We start from the raw sequence: 18,548 nt of genomic DNA, 5'->3' as shown, positions 1-18,548 counted from the left end.
CAGTATTGTAGCAATAATGCTACAACTCCTGGAACTCCCTTCTTTAATTTTATCAACCCGGTAGTTCGTAACAAACTTGGAAGCGACGGTGCTGTATGCACAAGTACTAGCTCTTGCCGCAGCTGTCACTTGGTCAGCTGGCACAAGTCCGCTAGGAGCTTAAGCCAACTTCTATGAGCTCTTAGAAGAAGCTTTTTAATTGATGGATGAAAGCTAACTCGAAAGAAGCTAATCTAATTGCGAAAATAAACTGAAAACCAAAAAGAAACGCAAACCCTAGCAAACCCTAATTCTACCAGCTAGTCCTACTGATGCAAAGGAGAGAATGCAAACTACGAAAAGAGATGCCATTACTTCTAGGAAGGTAAAATGCATGTGTCTCAGTTATCACTATCTGAAGAAAACATCTTTTTGTATTTTTGATTAAGTTATTAGAATTATCATGCATGTGCTTTTAACTGGATTTTCACTGTGCAGAGGTGGATCAAGGAGGAGAAATGCATGGAAGAGGCCAGGAAGGTATAGAGATGGTCTAAGGGATCCCTAACATTCTTTTCGAGAGTTTCACAAAGTCTGGATGCCATGCAACCGTGTTTATGAACTTCTACAGGAAGTCTGCAGGGGTTTCTACAGGATGTTCTGTAATTCTTCTACAGGATGTTTCGAAATGGGATTTTGGAGCATGGATGGAGGGAAAAAGATGGAGGAATGAGTATGGAGGTGAAATAGGGGTGTGAAGAGGTCTAGGACTTGGTGGATGAGGCTAAGGAGCGATTGGATTTGTTCAAGGATGGATGAAGCGATGTTGCACAAGAAGATGAGAATCATGGCAAAGTAAGCGGATGAGGCAAATGTAAGGCAAGGTTTATAAGTGAAGGATGAAGCAGGTAGGTTGGATGGAGTATGGGCAGGTAAGGAAGGATAACAGGTACTCTGCAAGTGGTTTTTCAAACTGAACAAACAAAGACATGCAAGAAAACAAAGATCTAGTTATGCTACCCTAATATGATCTAGCTAACAGTAACAAGAATGGACAACAACTTTATTTGCAAGGAAACCATGTACAACACGTGAGCAAGAATAGTCCAAAAGATCTGAATGCATGACTAAATCCTACCACTCTATTCCAAACATAAAAAGCTACTTTAACCATCAAAAGAAATCTAAATAACAAAGAAAGATCTAAATCTAGATAGCAGATTTTATTTTAAGAACGCAGCAAAACACATAAAGATAAACAAAGGAGGTACTGGGCGCTTGAGATGGGCCCAACCCCAAGAGCTACAGCCTCCAAAGAGAGATTTAGAGCTGGTGCAAAGCTAGATTCATCTTTATTGATCAAGAAATGAAGGGTTACATCAAAACTGTCCATAAGAAGGACTTGAAAATGAGCTGAAAGAAAAGCTAATCTATTGCATAAAAATCGAACTACAAACTAGCTAACTATTGGCTACAAAATGACTAACCACTAGCTACTATCTACTGGCTAACTAGCTAACATCGACTGGCTACACTGGCTAACCCAAATGAGGCCCTAAGCCTTCTTATTTATACAATTTGAGGACCCAACAGTCCTCCTAAAATTTAGGGACTCGGCTGCCCAAAACTTGGAGTTAACAGCAGTCCTACTTGACTTGCTTGGCTGCCCTTGTGCTGATTGATTCGGTGGCCCTTGAACTCCGATCTGATGGTGGAGAATTCGAGGTAAGGGCCCATAAATGAAGGGGACACCTTCCTACAAATCCTCTAGCTTGTTCTCCCACGAATTTGGCTGCCAAGGGCTCATTAAGACCTTCAATTTTGTCTCCAAATTGACCAAAAAGGCTACACAAAGCCCCCATTAGACTTGCTGGCATAATGACTAACCAAATTCACTCTATTAACATAAATATAATCAAAAACATGCAATAAACTAATGAGAATGGTGGATTAAGTCAAATTAGGAGGTTGAATGACCCAAATAATTGTCCATTTTTAGGGCTCATCATCACCCCCCTACTAAAAGTGTTTCTCATCCTCTGAGCAACCAATCTCTCTCCTCGTCTTTGATGGCCCTGGTGGCTTCTTTGGCTTACATCTCGGCTGATTTCTCCTTTGGCTTCCCTCTTTTTAAACTTCCTGTAGAAACAGTTCGTTGGCTTCCTGTAGAAACAGTCTGCTAGCTTCCTGTAGAAACAGTCTGCTAACTTCCTGTAGAAACAGTCTGCTAACAGTTCTCTGTCTTCCTGTAGAAACAGACAGCACCACTGTATCTTGCTTGGCTGTGGGCGATTTTCCTTTCAGCTGGGCTGTGGCAGCCTTCATCTTCTCCTCCTTTCTGCTCTTCTTCCCCACTGCATGCTGCTTGCAACTCTGAGCTAGTGTGATTTGATTAAGTAATATTTGAACGAGTGAGGATTTAGTGAGGAGGATCTATCTCCTATAATCTCTCCTCCTTGTCTCATTCAATTTTCTACTCTTAATTAGCCAAAATTGCCATGATTTTCTCCCAAAAACTCAATGACGAGGCTCATCAATATGCTGATAGGCCTGATGGATATGCTGAGAAACAAATTGGTGGTGGGGTAGAGGCTGGTACTTGAGGCCTTGGACTATGATATGTTCGCCATGCAACTGAACCTTCTTCCATCTCTCTTTATACCATTCAAGCTCTGCCATGCTACTTTGTTTTACGCTTAATTCAATAGCTAGCTTATCAACATTTGTGTTATACCCTTTTTCAGTTTCGCCAGCTTTTCGTAGGGCCAGCTGTGCATGATCATTCTGAGCTCCAACATCAATAGCTTCAAGCTGCAATAAAATACCCATCTCGTAAGGGGATTCTGAATTGGAATTCTCTATTGATCGTATCCCTCTTATGGAGTTTTGCAAAACCTCCTCCAAAACAGGATCATACCTTATGTGCTCTGAAAGACAGGCCTGTACAATCTCATCAAAAGAAGTTTGTTGGCTTCGCATAGTCAAACTAAGCATTTCCAAAACCGTCTGAGCGTTTTGAATACAAGCTACACCATTGCCTGAGCAAAGCACGTAAGTGCCAAAAGGTCTGTATGGGCTTCTTGGAGAAACAAAGATCTTTTTCAGAAGAGTCCTACAAGCATCTTGAATTAAAGAATCAGGCACATTTGTGCCCTGCCAATAAGGAAAAATGGTAGTCAAGGAGTTAGCAATGGACTCAATCAGTGCAAGGAGCATCCGAGGAACAATATCATGCTTGGAAACCACGTGACAACAGTTTCCTCCCCAGTTCTCACGGCCAACTGCTTCAACAAGCCTTCCATGTCCGACCATAGGGCAACCAAACGTGATACAAAAGGGAGAGCTTTGCCTTAGCCTTTTCCCAGAACCCATAATGTGGCCAAGGTTGCAACTGCCCCTCCTATGGAGTGACCCACAAATATGATGGGCTTGAGTTCCTTTTGTTTGAAGTCCGTGTAAATCTGCAACTTTGCTTGGAAATCTGTTTTCTCGATTATATGGAGAAACAACATAAGAGCTCCTGGATGAATGAAGGCTGGTTCACCATCATCACCCTTGAGGCATTCAAAGGAGACCTTTTGAACAGTTGTTATATTTTCCTCTCCACGTTTACTCTGGTTGACAATGAAATCTTCTACTCTTTGAAGCGAAAGCGACACATACGAAATCTTCATGCTCATTCACAGTAAAGCCCTCTGAATTGCTTGCATGAAGAGACTCTTCCCAAACCTTGGGCAGTAGTCCATATGAGACAAGAAAAGTTGCAATCTCCTGACCACCAGTGAACTCTGGAGTTTTCGTTTCTGACTCCATGGCCTGCTATTGCTACTGGATTTATTCCACAATGGTGTCAGATCGCAGAGCTTCCTTCAAGCTCCAAACTGGATGAAGAACCTTAGGCTTCTCTGCTCTGGAAGACTCTGCTGCACTTTCCTGTAGAAGACCCCACCTGTTTCCTGTAGAATGTGATTCTGCCTTTGAGTGAGCCCGATGCACAAGTGAAATTCGAGAACAGGTAGGAAACTCAGCGGAGGACGATAGGTTAAGCCGATTGTGGAAGCAGAGGATGTATACTTCAGTTTAACATGATGCAAGTGCAAGTTGACTAACAGCTGAGCGTTCATTGATGTCTGCATGATTGTTGGTGGAGTGAGGTGGCAACGACGTGTGCTGGCGCATGAACTGCAGTGGTATCATGAAATGCATGTTCTACTTATTAACTGTATGCTTTCTTCTTGATCCGCTGCACTGGAGTTCAAGCAGCTGACACTAACTGTTTTTTTTTAATTTTCACGTGAGTCACCTGTCCACATGTACTGCGTGACTGCCGGCTGAGTTCTAGAGAAGACAATCAGCTTAACCTTGATAATTCGTGGCTTAATCCCACCATTCTATTAACTCATGCAGTTTTTAAATTAAATTTATGTAATAGAAGAATGAGTTTCAGTCACATACCTCGAAGTTGAATGGCTGCCGTGAGCTGCTGTGGCCTGTCATTGCTGCATGCATTGGTTTTTCTGATTGCATGTGGCTTGGCTACTAATCTTTGATTTTTTTTCCTTGTGCAAGTGTCCTCTGGCCGGATCTAAGCTGCATGCATCTGTTTCCACGTTCAGATCTGCACGTTCAAGCTACTGCTGCTGCAATGTCACAGAACCAGAACTTGTTTTCGCCATTTCTCCCAAACGGTAAAGTGGATTGATCTGAAACTTGTTGAGCATGTTTCTATCATCATGATGCATCTCCCATAGCAAAATTGTGATCAATGTATGCACGGATTTCGAGAAAAATGGAAAATGGCTGAAGATTTCAGAGATCGATTTCTCGGAAACCGTGCATTAGAATCAGATGAAACTGCTTGGGTAGGCTACTATCACCCATGTGCATCTCCCCATGAAACAGGTTTTAAAACGGATGCACGGATATTGAGAAAATGCAAAAATGGCTGATTGTGATGGAGGCTGATTTCTTGGAAACCGTGCACCGGAACGGCATGAAACTGCTCAGGCATGTTTTCATCACCCTTGTACAATTCCCCATTAAACGGTTTGTCAAATGGATGCATGGTTTTCAAGTTATGGCAAAAACAAATTCTGTTCTATGTGTTTTTGCTTCAAGGCACTTTGCATTTTTGTTGCATGGTATGAAAAAATGAATTTTGGCTGTGATGCAGGTATGGAGATGATGGAGGAGGAGTTGGAAGATTGCATGAGGACTTCTGAACCCTTGAGGAAGCTACCATGTTCACCAAACCACTTTTTGAAATCCATGTCTAGTTTCCCACAATTTCTACAGGAAGTTCCTGTAGAAGCACAATGAGAAGCACAATGAGGTGGAAAAAATGATGGAGAAAGGCAAGGGATGGCCACATAAGTGCTTGCAGGCCTAATCAACAGATTCCCACCATCAGATTCCATTTTAGACTTGAATTTGGTTCGTCCAAAGGTTCTACAGGATGTTTCCTGTAGAAATACAGAGCTTCCTGTAGAAGGCACAAGAAAGATTCCTTTAACCTTGATTTGAGTGCTCCTCCTGTCATGAAACATCCTTCTTGCAACCTGCAATGTCATTGCTGCAACATGAAATTATTCAATGGAGATTAGCTTTATTTTTATTTTCCTTTTTCTCTTTTTTTTTTTTTTGAAAAACAACTAGGGCGCCTCATGGAGGTTTTCACCCTAATTGCCTGCCTTGGGCGCCTCCAAGGGAGGTTTTCACCCAAAGATCTTATTCTCTTTTCTCTTTCTTTTTTTCCAACCCATTGACCGCCTCATGGAGGTTTTCAATCAATGAGCCAATCTAAGGCGCCTCCGAGGAGGTTTTCACCTTAGATTTCTATTTTCCTCTTTTTTCATTTTTTTTTCTTTTTATTTTTTCTCTTTTTTCTTTTTTTTTTCTTTTTTTCTACCCTACCCTACTTGAAAAACAAAATCGTTCTCAAGTATAAGAATACTTCCAATGGAGCCATGTGCACATCAAGATTAGAGAAAAAATGATGTGAAGGCTCGAAATGCATGCTTGGACAACTATCCGGACTTTAGAGACCAAATGATCTGACTTTGAAGGGATCAAACATAGCTGAAGAAGAGAGTACCGCTGCAACTTAGTGACCATCTGAAACCATATCTCAATATAGCTTTGATATCCATGGTCGTTTTGCTGATCTGGATCATTCTTCATGTCACCTTCTATCATGACCTTCTCATCTTCCTCTTTTTGCTGATCTTTCTCTTGAATACATGGAGGATTTGATGGTAACCATGAAGGAACTCTCTCGATCTCTGATTCTGATCTCTTCTCTTCATCAAGTGCAGCCCATGGTTCTTTGATCTCCTCTTTGGAATCTTCTTTTTCCGGATGTGGTCCTTCAATGCTTTCAAGATAATCTCTGCTTTGCAACACTCTTCCTGAGCTATGGTGAAGATCATCGAGCTCAAGAGGAGTCATTTGGACATGTGCCTCAGCTTTGCAATTGGGTTGAGCTACTCCATTGTATGGCTTTGGAAATGGTACGGGTATTTGAGTGGAGGTGTGAAATTGAGATGGAGATGGATGGCATTGTGGTTGGGCAGGCATTTGGGGTTGCCTTGGTGGAGGAGGAGGCGATGGTTGTGGATGAGCAGGTGGTGGAGGAAAATGAGCGGGATGAGAGTTGTACTGGGGCCTCCACTCCTGATAAGGTGCATTCCACTGAGGCTGTGGTTGAGCATAAGAGTGAAATGAATGAGCAGTTGGTTGGGCATAATATGGATCTGTGAAGGAACGAGGAGGAGGTGTGAACCAAGAAGGATGAGCAGGTGGACCCCAAGAAGGCATGAAAGTGGCTTGGTAGGGGTCATAATAGGTCTCAGGTGTCCCTTGCAGTTCCTGCTGGTAAGATCTAGGTCCATGCGGCCAACTTTGGTTCATGTAATAGAGTGATTCAGTGGCTCCTTTGGCTCTTTGATATGCAGCTTTGATTCTAGGTAAGGAAGGGCACTGATCTGTAGGATGGTATTCTTCGCATACAAAACACACTTCTATGGAGTACAATGGACATTCGTTCCTAGGATGCTTTCTAGTGCACCTAGGACAAAAAATGGCCAAAGCCCTCTTGGCTTCTTCTTGCTTCTTTTGGATCCGCAAGGTATCCAGTTGCATGGCAAGAAACTGCCTCATATCACTCTTGAAATCTTCGATCTGATTTTCAAATTCGTCTTTGGACAAGGTGCTGCTCCCAACATTTCTGCTTGTAGCCATTTGCTCTAGAGGAATGGTTTCTTCTTCTTCTTCCCTTGAGGTTCTTCAAATATGTCTTGCTGTCCACCTAAGGGTTCTTTAATCACAGCCATCGAAGAAGAGAGAATGTTGGCTGTGTGAAGCAGTGGGGGTGTTGTGCAATCATTTTTTTAACTTATCTCTACTCCTACAAGGCATGAAATGAAATCTTTTTGGTTGATTTTTGCTTTTTTCTACTTCTACCTGGAAAACTGAAATAGATTGAACTGCAACTAACTAGCTTGCTAAAATGAAAATGCGGAATTGAAATGAAAGCAGGAAAGGACTAATCTATTTTGCTCAAATGAAATTGCAGGAATGAAATGCTAGTCTACGCTTGCGGAATTGAAATGCTAATATACGCTTGCAGAAATGAAATTGCGAATTGAAATGCTAATCTATGAAAGCGAGAAATACTAATATACTTTTGCATAAACGAAATTGCATAATGGAAATGAAATAAACTACTTAGCAGAAGGTTGTAGTAGGAAATAGAAGAAAAGCGACAATCACCAATACTCTGACGCTTCCCCAGCAACGGCGCCAAAAAGATGGTGGGCTCCAGTATTGTAGCAATAATGCTACAACTCCTGGAACTCCCTTCTTTAATTTTATCAACCCGGTAGTTCGTAACAAACTTGGAAGCGACGGTGCTGTATGCACAAGTACTAGCTCTTGCCGTAGCTGTCACTTGGTCAGCTGGCACAAGTCCGCTAGGAGCTTAAGCCAACTTCTATGAGCTCTTAGAAGAAGCTTTTTAATTGATGGATGAAAGCTAACTCGAAAGAAGCTAATCTAATTGCGAAAAGAAACTAAAAGCCAAAAAGAAACGCAAACCCTAGCAAACCCTAATTCTACCAGCTAGTCCTACTGATGCAAAGGAGAGAATGCAAACTACGAAAATAGATGCCATTACTTCTAGGAAGGTAAAATGCATGTGTCTCAGTTATCACTATCTGAAGAAAACATATTTTTGTATTTTTGATTAAGTTATTAGAATTATCATGCATGTGCTTTTAACTGGCTTTTCACTGTGCAAAGGTGGATCAAGGAGGAGAAATGCATGGAAGAGGCCAGGAAGGTACAGAGAGGGTCTAAGGGATCCCTAACATTCTTTCCGAGAGTTTCACAAAGTCTGGATGCCATGCAACCGTGTTTATGAACTTCTACAGGAAGTCTGCAGGGGTTTCTACAGGATGTTCTGTAATTCTTCTACAGGATGTTTCGAAATGGGATTTTGGAGCATGGATGGAGGGAAAAAGATGGAGGAATGAGTATGGAGGTGAAATAGGGGTGTGAAGAGGTCTAGGACTTGGTGGATGAGGCTAAGGAGCGATTGGATTTGTTCAAGGATGGATGAAGCGATGTTGCACAAGAAGATGAGAATCATGGAAAAGTAAGCGGATGAGGCAAATGTAAGGTAAGGTTTATAAGTGAAGGATGAAGCAGGTAGGTTGGATGGAGTATGGGCAGGTAAGGAAGGATAACAGGTACTCTGCAAGTGGTTTTTCAAACTGAACAAACAAAGACATGCAAGAAAACAAAGATCTAGTTATGCTACCCTAATATGATCTAGCTAACAGTAACAAGAATGGACAGCAGCTTTATTTGGAAGGAAACCATGTACAACACGTGAGCAAGAATAGTCCAAAAGATCTGAATGCATGACTAAATCCTACCACTCTATTCCAAACATAAAAAGCTACTTTAACCATAAAAAGAAATCTAAATAACAAAGAAAGATCTAAATCTAGATAGCAGATTTTATTTTAAGAACGCAGCAAAACACATAAAGATAAACAAAGGAGGTACTGGGCGCTTGAGATGGGACCAACCCCAAGAGCTACAGCCTCCAAAGAGAGATTTAGAGCTGGTGCAAAGCTGGATTCATCTTTATTGATCAAGAAATGAAGAGTTACATCAAAACTGTCCACAAGAAGGACTTGAAAATGAGCTGAAAGCAAAGCTAATCTATTGCATAAAAATCGAACTACAAACTAGCTAACTATTGGCTACAAAATGACTAACCACTAGCTACTATCTACTGGCTAACTAGTTAACATCCACTGGCTACACTGGCTAACCCAAATGAGGCCCTAAGCCTTCTTATTTATACAATTTGAGGACCCAACAGTCCTCCTAAAATTTAGGGACTTGGCTACCCAAAACTTGGAGTTAACAGCAGTCCTACTTGACTTGCTTGGCTGCCCTTGTGCTGATTGATTCGGTGGCCCTTGAACTCCGAGCTGATGGTGGAGAATTCGAGGTAAGGGCCCATAAATGAAGGGGACACCTTCCTACAAATACTCTAGCTTGTTCTCCCACGAATTTGGCTGCCAAGGGCTCATTAAGACCTTCAATTTTGTCTCCAAATTGACCAAAAAGGCTACACAAAGCACCCATTAGACTTGTTGGCATAATGACTAACCAAATTCACTCTATTAACATAAATATAATCAAAAACATGCAATAAACTAATGAGAATGGTGGATTAAGTCAAATTAGGAGGTTGAATGAGCCCAAATAATTGTCCATTTTTGGGGCTCATCAGTTATGACCCACAAAGCCTATCGGAAGCGTTTCATAAGGCCTTAGGCCTTTAAATTGGACCATATAACATTTATCAGAGCCTTTATACTATCGGGAGCATTTAAACATGCGTTTTAACCTTAAAAACCCGTGGCCATACAACTATCGGAAATACACGAAACAAGGAAAATACAAAGAAAAACCCCGCCGGAACCCTTGGGCCGGATCTCAAATATTATAAGCCACCTCTATAAATATCAGCAGGTCTGCTTCTTCACACCATTCTGCAGCACCACTCCAACCTTTGATATCTGATTAGCAATCGATCAGATCTCCGATCACCGACTTATCGCTATCGACATATCGGCGTTCCACTACATCGTCACTGCCATTTGACCTTGTCGATTAGCGATCAGTGATTAATCATGACCATCGATCCAAATCTCGATCCGACGGTCCACATTTAATCGCGTGATCGCAATCGCGCTGAGTCAAAGTCCCGTTCCAGTCAGTTCAACGCGCCGACCCGATATGCCTTCTGAACCCGATAAGGGTATAAGCCACCTTTTATAAGATTTCAAGTCCGGATTTCAAACCCAGCCATATTTTGTGCTCATTTTTGGTATAAACTAGGTTTTACACTTGTGGGACTTAAACTATGTAATAAACTCCCCGATCTAATATTTCGCCTTGCTCCTTAGCGACATCATCTGGACAGTTGATCCATGTGATCTAACAGTTCCTGTGTATTGTTGCATCTATTCCTCCTTTGCTCTATTTTCAGTTGCTTTGATGGATTTACATTAAAACCCTATTTCCACCATACTCTATTAACACACGATAACTCCACATATAACAATATTTCATTGGATCGCCATCGATCCTACCGTGATCGATGGTCGATCAACACACTCACAATTGGGATTAAGCCCTCAGCGCATATATACATAACATAATTGAAAAGGGACATAATACACAGACATGTGGGAAACCATAGAACACATATCTATTATCCATATACATACTTCCATTACATCCTAAGGCATTTCAGCCTTAGGAACGAATTCTCCCCTCGGTTACATTTTGGTCACTCTCTGTTACACGGTTTCTATTCTACGCTCTTTATATCCCTCTAATTGAATGCCCAGGTTCACTATTTATAATAATACATTGGATCGGATCACTGAAGGGATCCAATCAATATTTTCCTTGAATCACTCAACTGAAGCCCTAAAGCTCTCTACAGAATACATATGGCATATTACATTAATTAAAGTCTTCTCGAGACTTTATTAGTCCCATCAATGTAGCTATGTTTAAACAGAATTGCTCCTTGTTTTTCTCGATGGTCCACATCTCTCGTTCTCTGCTTTGGATTCCTCCTTTGGTTAGGGGGGGTTAGATGCTCGTGCATCAGACTCTCGAGGCACAAAAATTTATGACCTCCTGGTCATATGCTTCTCCTTGTCCTTAGCAATTCTACCCACTTCTCAGTGGAACTGCTTTTATGATATTCTGTGAGCTGCAACCAACCTCTGTAGTAACAAGTCTCCTCCGTGCTACACGATACCTCACCAAGCCCTCTTCACTCGATATTTTGGCATCCTTTTGGTTCTCTTCTCTGGAACCAATTGAGCACACCTTGCTGCTGTCATTCTCTGCACGACAGTAAGATCACAAACTCTCTAGCTTTAAACAACTGTACCTCTTCTCCTTCTGCTTGCAAACTTTTCCTCCTTCTCGCAGGAAATCTTTTCCTGGCTCTGATACCACTTGATGAAAGAGGAAATAGGGGTATGACCAATTTCCCTTTTCTTTACAATATTCAATCTTGAGGCATGTGGGTTATGACCCACAAAGCCTATCAGAAGAATTTCATAAGGCCTTAGGCCTTTAAATCAGACCATATAACATTTATCGGAGCCTTTATACTATCGAGAGCATTTAAACATGCATTTTAACCTTAAAAACCCGCGGCCATACAACTATCGGAAATACACAGAACAAGGGAAATACAAAGAAAAACCTCGCCGAAACCCTTGGGCCGGATCTCAAATATTATAAGCTACCTCTATAAATATCGGTGGGTCTACTCCTTTGCACCATTCCACAGCACTGCTCCAACCTCCAATCTCCGATTAGTGATCGCTCCGATCTTCGATCTCCGACTTATCACTATCGACATATCGGTGTTCAACTACATCGTCGCTGCCATTTGACCTTGCCAATTAGCGATCAGCGATTAATTGTGACTGTTGATCCGAATCTCGATCTGACGGTCCACATTTAATCGCTTGATCATGATCGCGCCGATTCAAAGGCCCGTTCCGATCAGTTCAATGCACCGACCTGATATGCCTTCCGGACCCGATAAGGGTATAAGCCACCTTTTATAATATTTCAAGTCCGGATTTCAAACCCGACTATTTTTTGCACTCATTTTTAGTGTAAACTAGGTTTTACACTTGGGGGACTTAAACTGTGTAACAAACTCCCCGATCTGATATTTCGCCTTGCTCCTCAGCGACATCATCTGGACCATTGATCCATGTGATCTAACGGTTCCTGTGTATTGTTGCATCTGTTCCTCCTTTACTCTGTTCTCGGTTGCTTTGATGGACTTATGTTAAAACACCATTTCTGCCATACTCTGTTAACACATGATAACTCCACATATAACAATATTTCATTGGATCGCCATCGATCCTACCGTGATCGATGGTCAATCAATAAACTCATAATTGGGATTTAAGCCCTCAGCGCATATATACATAACATAATTGAAAAGGGACATATTACACAGACACCTGGGAACCCACGGAACACATATCTATTATACGTATACATACTTCCATTACAGCCTAAGGCATTTCAGCCTTAGGAACAAATTCTCCCCTCAGTTACATTTTGGTCACTCTCTGTTACACGGTTTCTATTCTACACTCTCTATATCACTCTAATTGAATGCGCAAGTTCACTATTTATAAGAATACTTTGGATCGGATCACTAAAGGGATCTGATCAATCCTTTCCTTGAATCACTCAACTGAAGCCCTAAAGCTCGCTACAAAATACATATGGCAAATTACATTAATTAAAGTTTTCTCGAGACTTTATTAGTCCCATCAATCTAGCTCTGTTTAAACAGAATTATTCCCTGTTTTTCTCGATGGTCCACATCTCTCGTTCTCCACTTTCGATTCCTCCTTTGATTAAGGGGGGGTTAGATGCTCCTGCATCAAAAATTTTCTTGTGCATCTCTGATCCAACAAATTTCAGGAGATAAGGAGGCCAAAAATATGAGGGTTTGGACTTGGGTTGGTATATATCTTATTCTTAGGTATTGGTTTGGTTATTATCTTAACGATTTTGTTTATGTATTGATCTCTCTCTCTCTCTCTCTCGCGTGAGCGTGCGCATAAGGAAGATCTTTCTGGGTTTTCCCCTAGCCTCGGGCCTACTTTTGTGTCTCTTGTCTCATGGTTTTGTTGGCTTTTCCTTGATTCATTCTTTATGAATGAATTTTATTATTACTACTTCATGATGAAAAATTTTCATGTTAACTATTTTATTTGTATAAAAAAAATTGGTCTAAGCTTTGCCCTAGAAGAAAATTAACAATTGGAAATCTCGTCCTCCAATAATTGAACATTGAAATTTTCTTGTGCATCTCTGATCCAACAAATTTCAAGAGATAAGGAGGCCAAAAATATGATGGCTTTGGACTTGTGTTGGTATATATCTTATTCTTGGGTATTGGTTTGGTTATTATCTTAACGATTTTTTTGATGTATTGATCTCTCTCTCTCTCTCTCTCTCTCTCTCTCTCTCTCTCTCTCTCTCGCACGTGCATGTGCGTGCGCATAAGGAAGATTTTTCTGGGTTTTCCCCTAGCCTCAGGCCTAATTGTGTGTCTCTTGTCTCATGGTTTCTTGGTTTTTCCTTGATTCATGCTTTATGAATGAATTTTCTTATTACTACTTCATGATAAAAAATGTTTATGTTAACTATGTTATTTGTAAAAAAATAAATGGTCTAAGCTTTGCCCTAGAAGAAAATTAACAAGTGCAAATATTGTCCTTCGATAATTGAATTAAAGTCCTATGATCATTCATCATGTCCATTTTTTTAGCTAGGCTAGAAATCATCTGATTGGAACTTAATTGTAGTTGAAAAATGTCATTATTCATTTTCTATAGTTGTGCTTCTAGTTTTCCTAGAATTTATTCTCCAATACACTGTGAGTTGGCCATGTTTTCCCCAAATTCGCTACCTTTCTGTCACCATCGTAACACCCTTGAGACCCCATGAAGGAATTTGTGACGCTAAGCTACTTTTATTACAAATAGATAAAAAAACATACCCTCAACCCATAAGCACAATCCATGCACAACCAAATAGGAAAAGGAGTGTGCAATGTGAAATTCAACTTTACTTTCCCATCCTACTGTCACAAATAGAAACTACCAAACATTAGAGAAGAATTTTTTTTTTGAATTTTGTCAAAAATTAATTAATGGAGCAATGAAATACATAAAATATTGTGGAAACACAAATATAGAGATGCACAAAACAAGAGAGACACAAATATATGTGGTTCACCCAATTTGGGCTACGTCCATGTAGAGAAAACCAATCCTTCCTTTTATATTATCCAGTAAAATGAAGACATACAAGCTACAAAAAATCCGTTGTAATTTCCTTTTCGCTCTCACACAACCTCCTCTCTCTCTCTCTCTCTCTCTCTCTCTCTCTCTCTCTCCCACTCAGAATAATAATACTAAGCCACAATACAATTCCCTCATATATATCAAGGGTTTCCTTAGAGGGAAAAAGCCCTAAATTAACATAACTTCTACTGTTAAATCATCTACATAATGAACAACCCAGATTTACCACGAAATTACAATATTTTACAAGGCAAATTTTCATCTATTTTTAGCTTCGGGGGTGCTACCCCTGAACCCCTGCCAAGGGGAGGCTCATTAAAAGTAGTCGTTGCCCCCCCCCCACCTTGATAGCTATCATACTGGTGGCATTTCTGCCCCATTTAGGAATTGGAGTCCAATGTGGTTGAGACCTCTGAATCAAGAAGATAATTAGGCTCCACACCCAACAAATTTAAGGAGTGATATGAGCCCTCATATACATACATGTCCATCTGATACCCTAAGATATCATAATAGGTCATGACAATTGCACAATTTGATTTCTCTTCCCATGATTATTTATTAAACCCTTAACACTACTTGAGCTCTAGTATCCATATACAATTATTCAAGGAGGTGTTACATCCACCATTATTAACATATCCTTCCTAGAACCACACATTTCCCACGTTGATACAAACACGATTCTTCAATTGAAATTTTAGCCATACCCCTATAAAATTAACATCTTTTTACCTCATGATGTGAGCTAACCTCAATTCACAATATAATTCACAACAATTTGGACAAACAATCCTAGAGAGCTAGTGTTAACCTCCTCCACATGCAGTTATGATGAGTAGATATTGCTCAACTATTTTAAACATTCTCATCCGATTGCACCAGCTTCTCCACACCAACCTAAGGGAATTTTTAGGAGTGTTGTGTGAAGAAGAGGAGCTGCTATGACCCTTAACACTTGGATACCACTAATACTTTAGCTTTTCCACCCATGGCCAACACATGACATCACTTAATTAACTTAACACACTAATCCTCATCACTAATGAATGGGATATTATCCCTCTTTCCCACAAAGAATTTTTTCCTATGGCAAATTCAATTCCCTTACTGGCCATTTTATCCACTTCGTGATTATTCTATCTTAACATATGAAACATAGAGTAGGTATTAATCTTAGTTAGGAGAGTTTTTCTTCTCTTGAGGATGCCACTAAATTTTACATCTTCTAGACATGTTCCAAAGTCTAGATGGTGAATTAGGTTCCTAGAGTATCCTGTGATGATAAAACTATTGATATTATGGGCATGGGCATGAATTAAACCTTGTAAAAGTATATATGCTTCAACATGTTGATTGTACCATTTTGCAGGCCCCATGCATACGATATTTCAACTTGTCCTTCATGGAAAAGACCGCACCCCCCCATTAGGGGAATTTTGAGGTCTAAAATGGGCTTCATAAGGAAAATAATAAAATAATAATAAAAATAAGAAAATAAGAGTTATGAATCTTTAAAAGAAAAGAAAGAAAAATACATGTTTTATTGTATTTTCGACTTATCTCCTTGTAGGTTTACTCAAATTTCAAGTGTGTACACTTGTTGGACATGGAATTATATTTCGAATCCAATGAGTATCAACTCTACATACTTTTGAGTAGATCCAAATCGAGGGAAATTAAAAATACATGAAAACATCTCCATCCCCTTAATTCCTCCTCTTCTTGATTACTCTAAGCACAACGAGAGAGGAGTCTCTATGACATACGAACTTGCAATCTCAAATGTTCTAATGCTTCTCCAAATGCCTAGGCTTTCCACATATTTCCCTCTATCTAGGAAGAAATATCCACTGAGGAAGCTTTTCCTAGGGCCACTAATAATTTGTGTAGAGGAAGAAAGGACTTGATTCATCTTAGTAGAGGATGACCCATTATTCCATAATTCAAAATATTAATCTATCTACAATTCTCTAGGATTTAGGTAACATGATCCTTGATTAGGGGAGATATTACTACAAAAATCCTCCAAATTGATGAGCATCCCTTGGAACAAATAAGATATTCCAAACAAGACTTTTTTTCTCCATTAAAATAATTTTGTGGAACTACTTGATTCCACCACTCATCTTGCTTTGTTATCAATCTCTAGGTAATTTTATCCCTAATTGTTAATTTCATCAAAGACAGATATTTGATGCCTAGTCCCCCTTGATTTTTTGGGGTCTACACATATATCCACTTTATTATATGGAATGTATTTGAAATAGTTTCTCCCCTTGCCACAATTTTTTTTTATAATTTCCTAAGTCATCATCAAGCAAACCCCATAAGGAGCAAAGAAGCTTGAAAATTGATACAACAGTGAAGTAGTTAGAACTAACTTTGTCAGGATCGCTCTCCCTGCAACATCTAACTAGTGAGCTCCCCATTGCTAAAATTTCATTTTAAATTTTGAAATAAGGGGGTGGGGGGGAAGATGGGTGGGGAAAAGGATTTAAATAGATCAAAATGCCCAAATATTTAAATTCCTTCGAGGCTTCAATAATTAGAAATCCCAGTATTCACAAAAGTTTCCCATGGATCAATCTTCTAACATTCTAGGTGAAAATGTTGGCTCTTTTCTTTGTTAATTATCGTCCCTGATGCCAAGAAAAAAATATCTAAAACATATTTAAATCTTGAAGCAATGGTGATTGATGCACCTTTTTATCTGGAAATCTAGTGTCTATGCAGAGCTACTAGTCCCACTAAGATGGGTAGCTATCTTAGAATCAAACAGATTAAAGTTACTTTCGTTTTCCTTTATGAGAAGTAGATAGGAGAGGATCAAAGAATACCAACCTCGATCTTTCGCTCGACTCTTTGCTTGTCCCTTCTCCTCACCGACAGGTCTTTGCCGCTTCTCCCTTAACCACTCCGCTTCAAAGAGTACCTATAAAGTCAAAACAACATAATACCTTCAAAGTGCAAAGATCTACAATCGTAAACAATATAGGACCAGATATATATTGACCACACAAATGCATATACTATCAGACATACAAGAATGTGGAGGAAAACTTGAATAGCTTTATTGATATAAAGATTAGAAGAGAGGATTACAACCCATTGATCTGACCCAGCGTTATCCTCCTAGCATGAAAGCCCTTCTTCACCTCATGAAAAGCTTAGATCACCCAACACTATGATATTCCACTAAGAAACCAACAACACTTCCTTACAAGATACAAAATTCCAGCCTTTGGATCTCTGGGATGAGAGATCCATATATAGATGATTGCAGGGGGGTGAGTCAGCTTCTGGGATTTTGATTAGTGTCCTATCTCTGATAGTTCTTGATTCCACTTGGATATTGATGATCTCTTACTCATCCCTAGGCGAATTCAGAGAGGCAAGTGTCACAGGAGAAATTTCTGGAAGATTCCATGACAATCCACCTTGCAAACTGTCTCTACCATTTGTCTACTCTCGCCCATCGCACCCTACAGAAGAGATTTCCAGTATGCATCGCACCCTTTACACTGAGCAGGTGAGATGCATCGCACCCTCTGCACTGGGCAGTCTGTATGGTCCAGCTTTGACCAGTTCTGAGCAGTTTTCTGTGGAGAACTTCTAGGAGATGATGTAATCAGCTGACCTTGTTCCTTTAGGGTGTGAAAAAAAACTTCTAGGGACTTAGGAGCCCTTGGTTTATGGACATGTATGGTTGGGGTTGTAGTGCCCAAAAATGTCTATAACAGTTGCCCCCTAAAGCATGAGGTCGTTAATCTTTTGATGTCGGGTGAAATGCTTTAGCATGAGGATCCGAAGTTTTTCGAGCTGGAAGGCGACCTGTAATAAGATACAATAAAATACATTATCTTCATAATATTTTTCATGATTTAGCTGAGGTGGGAATTCCCATGCTCAGCTTTATAAATTCATTTTCATGTACATAAGACAGACAACCGTATGTGTGGCAGACTGATGATTCTGATAGAGCCATCATCCTTTGATTCAGATGATCATCTGTGCAGCAATGATATACATTTGATGTCTTTATTTTCCTGAATATATCGCAACCCAGATGGATGAAACTAGATCTGGGGTCTTCAAACTCGTCCAATCTTC

The 18,548-nt window shown here is 40.1% G+C and overlaps 1 protein-coding gene across 1 annotated transcript; it reads right to left on the bottom strand.

Annotated features, from left to right (window-relative positions):
- Window positions 1–2,496: 2,496 nt before the first annotated feature.
- Window positions 2,497–3,291, bottom strand: LOC149169341 (protein EDS1B-like). The gene has a single exon (XM_089425159.1). The coding sequence runs from the start codon at window positions 3,289–3,291 to the stop codon at window positions 2,497–2,499; it is 795 nt and encodes a 264-aa protein (XP_089281285.1).
- Between the last annotated feature and the right edge of the window lie 15,257 nt (window positions 3,292–18,548).

This window comes from Pinus tabuliformis, chromosome 4_2 (genome assembly GCF_031772625.1).
Source record: "Pinus tabuliformis cultivar Carrire ecotype Pingquan chromosome 4_2, CPIR1, whole genome shotgun sequence".
Lineage (NCBI taxonomy): Eukaryota > Viridiplantae > Streptophyta > Pinopsida > Pinales > Pinaceae > Pinus > Pinus tabuliformis.
Note: the sequence above shows the minus strand (reverse complement) of the source record. Positions and strands in the feature narration are given on the sequence as shown.

Bases quoted from the DNA above. Each gene is read 5' to 3' on its own strand.
- LOC149169341 (XM_089425159.1), bottom strand. From the start codon at position 3,291: ATGGTCGGACATGGAAGGCTTGTTGAAGCAGTTGGCCGTGAGAACTGG.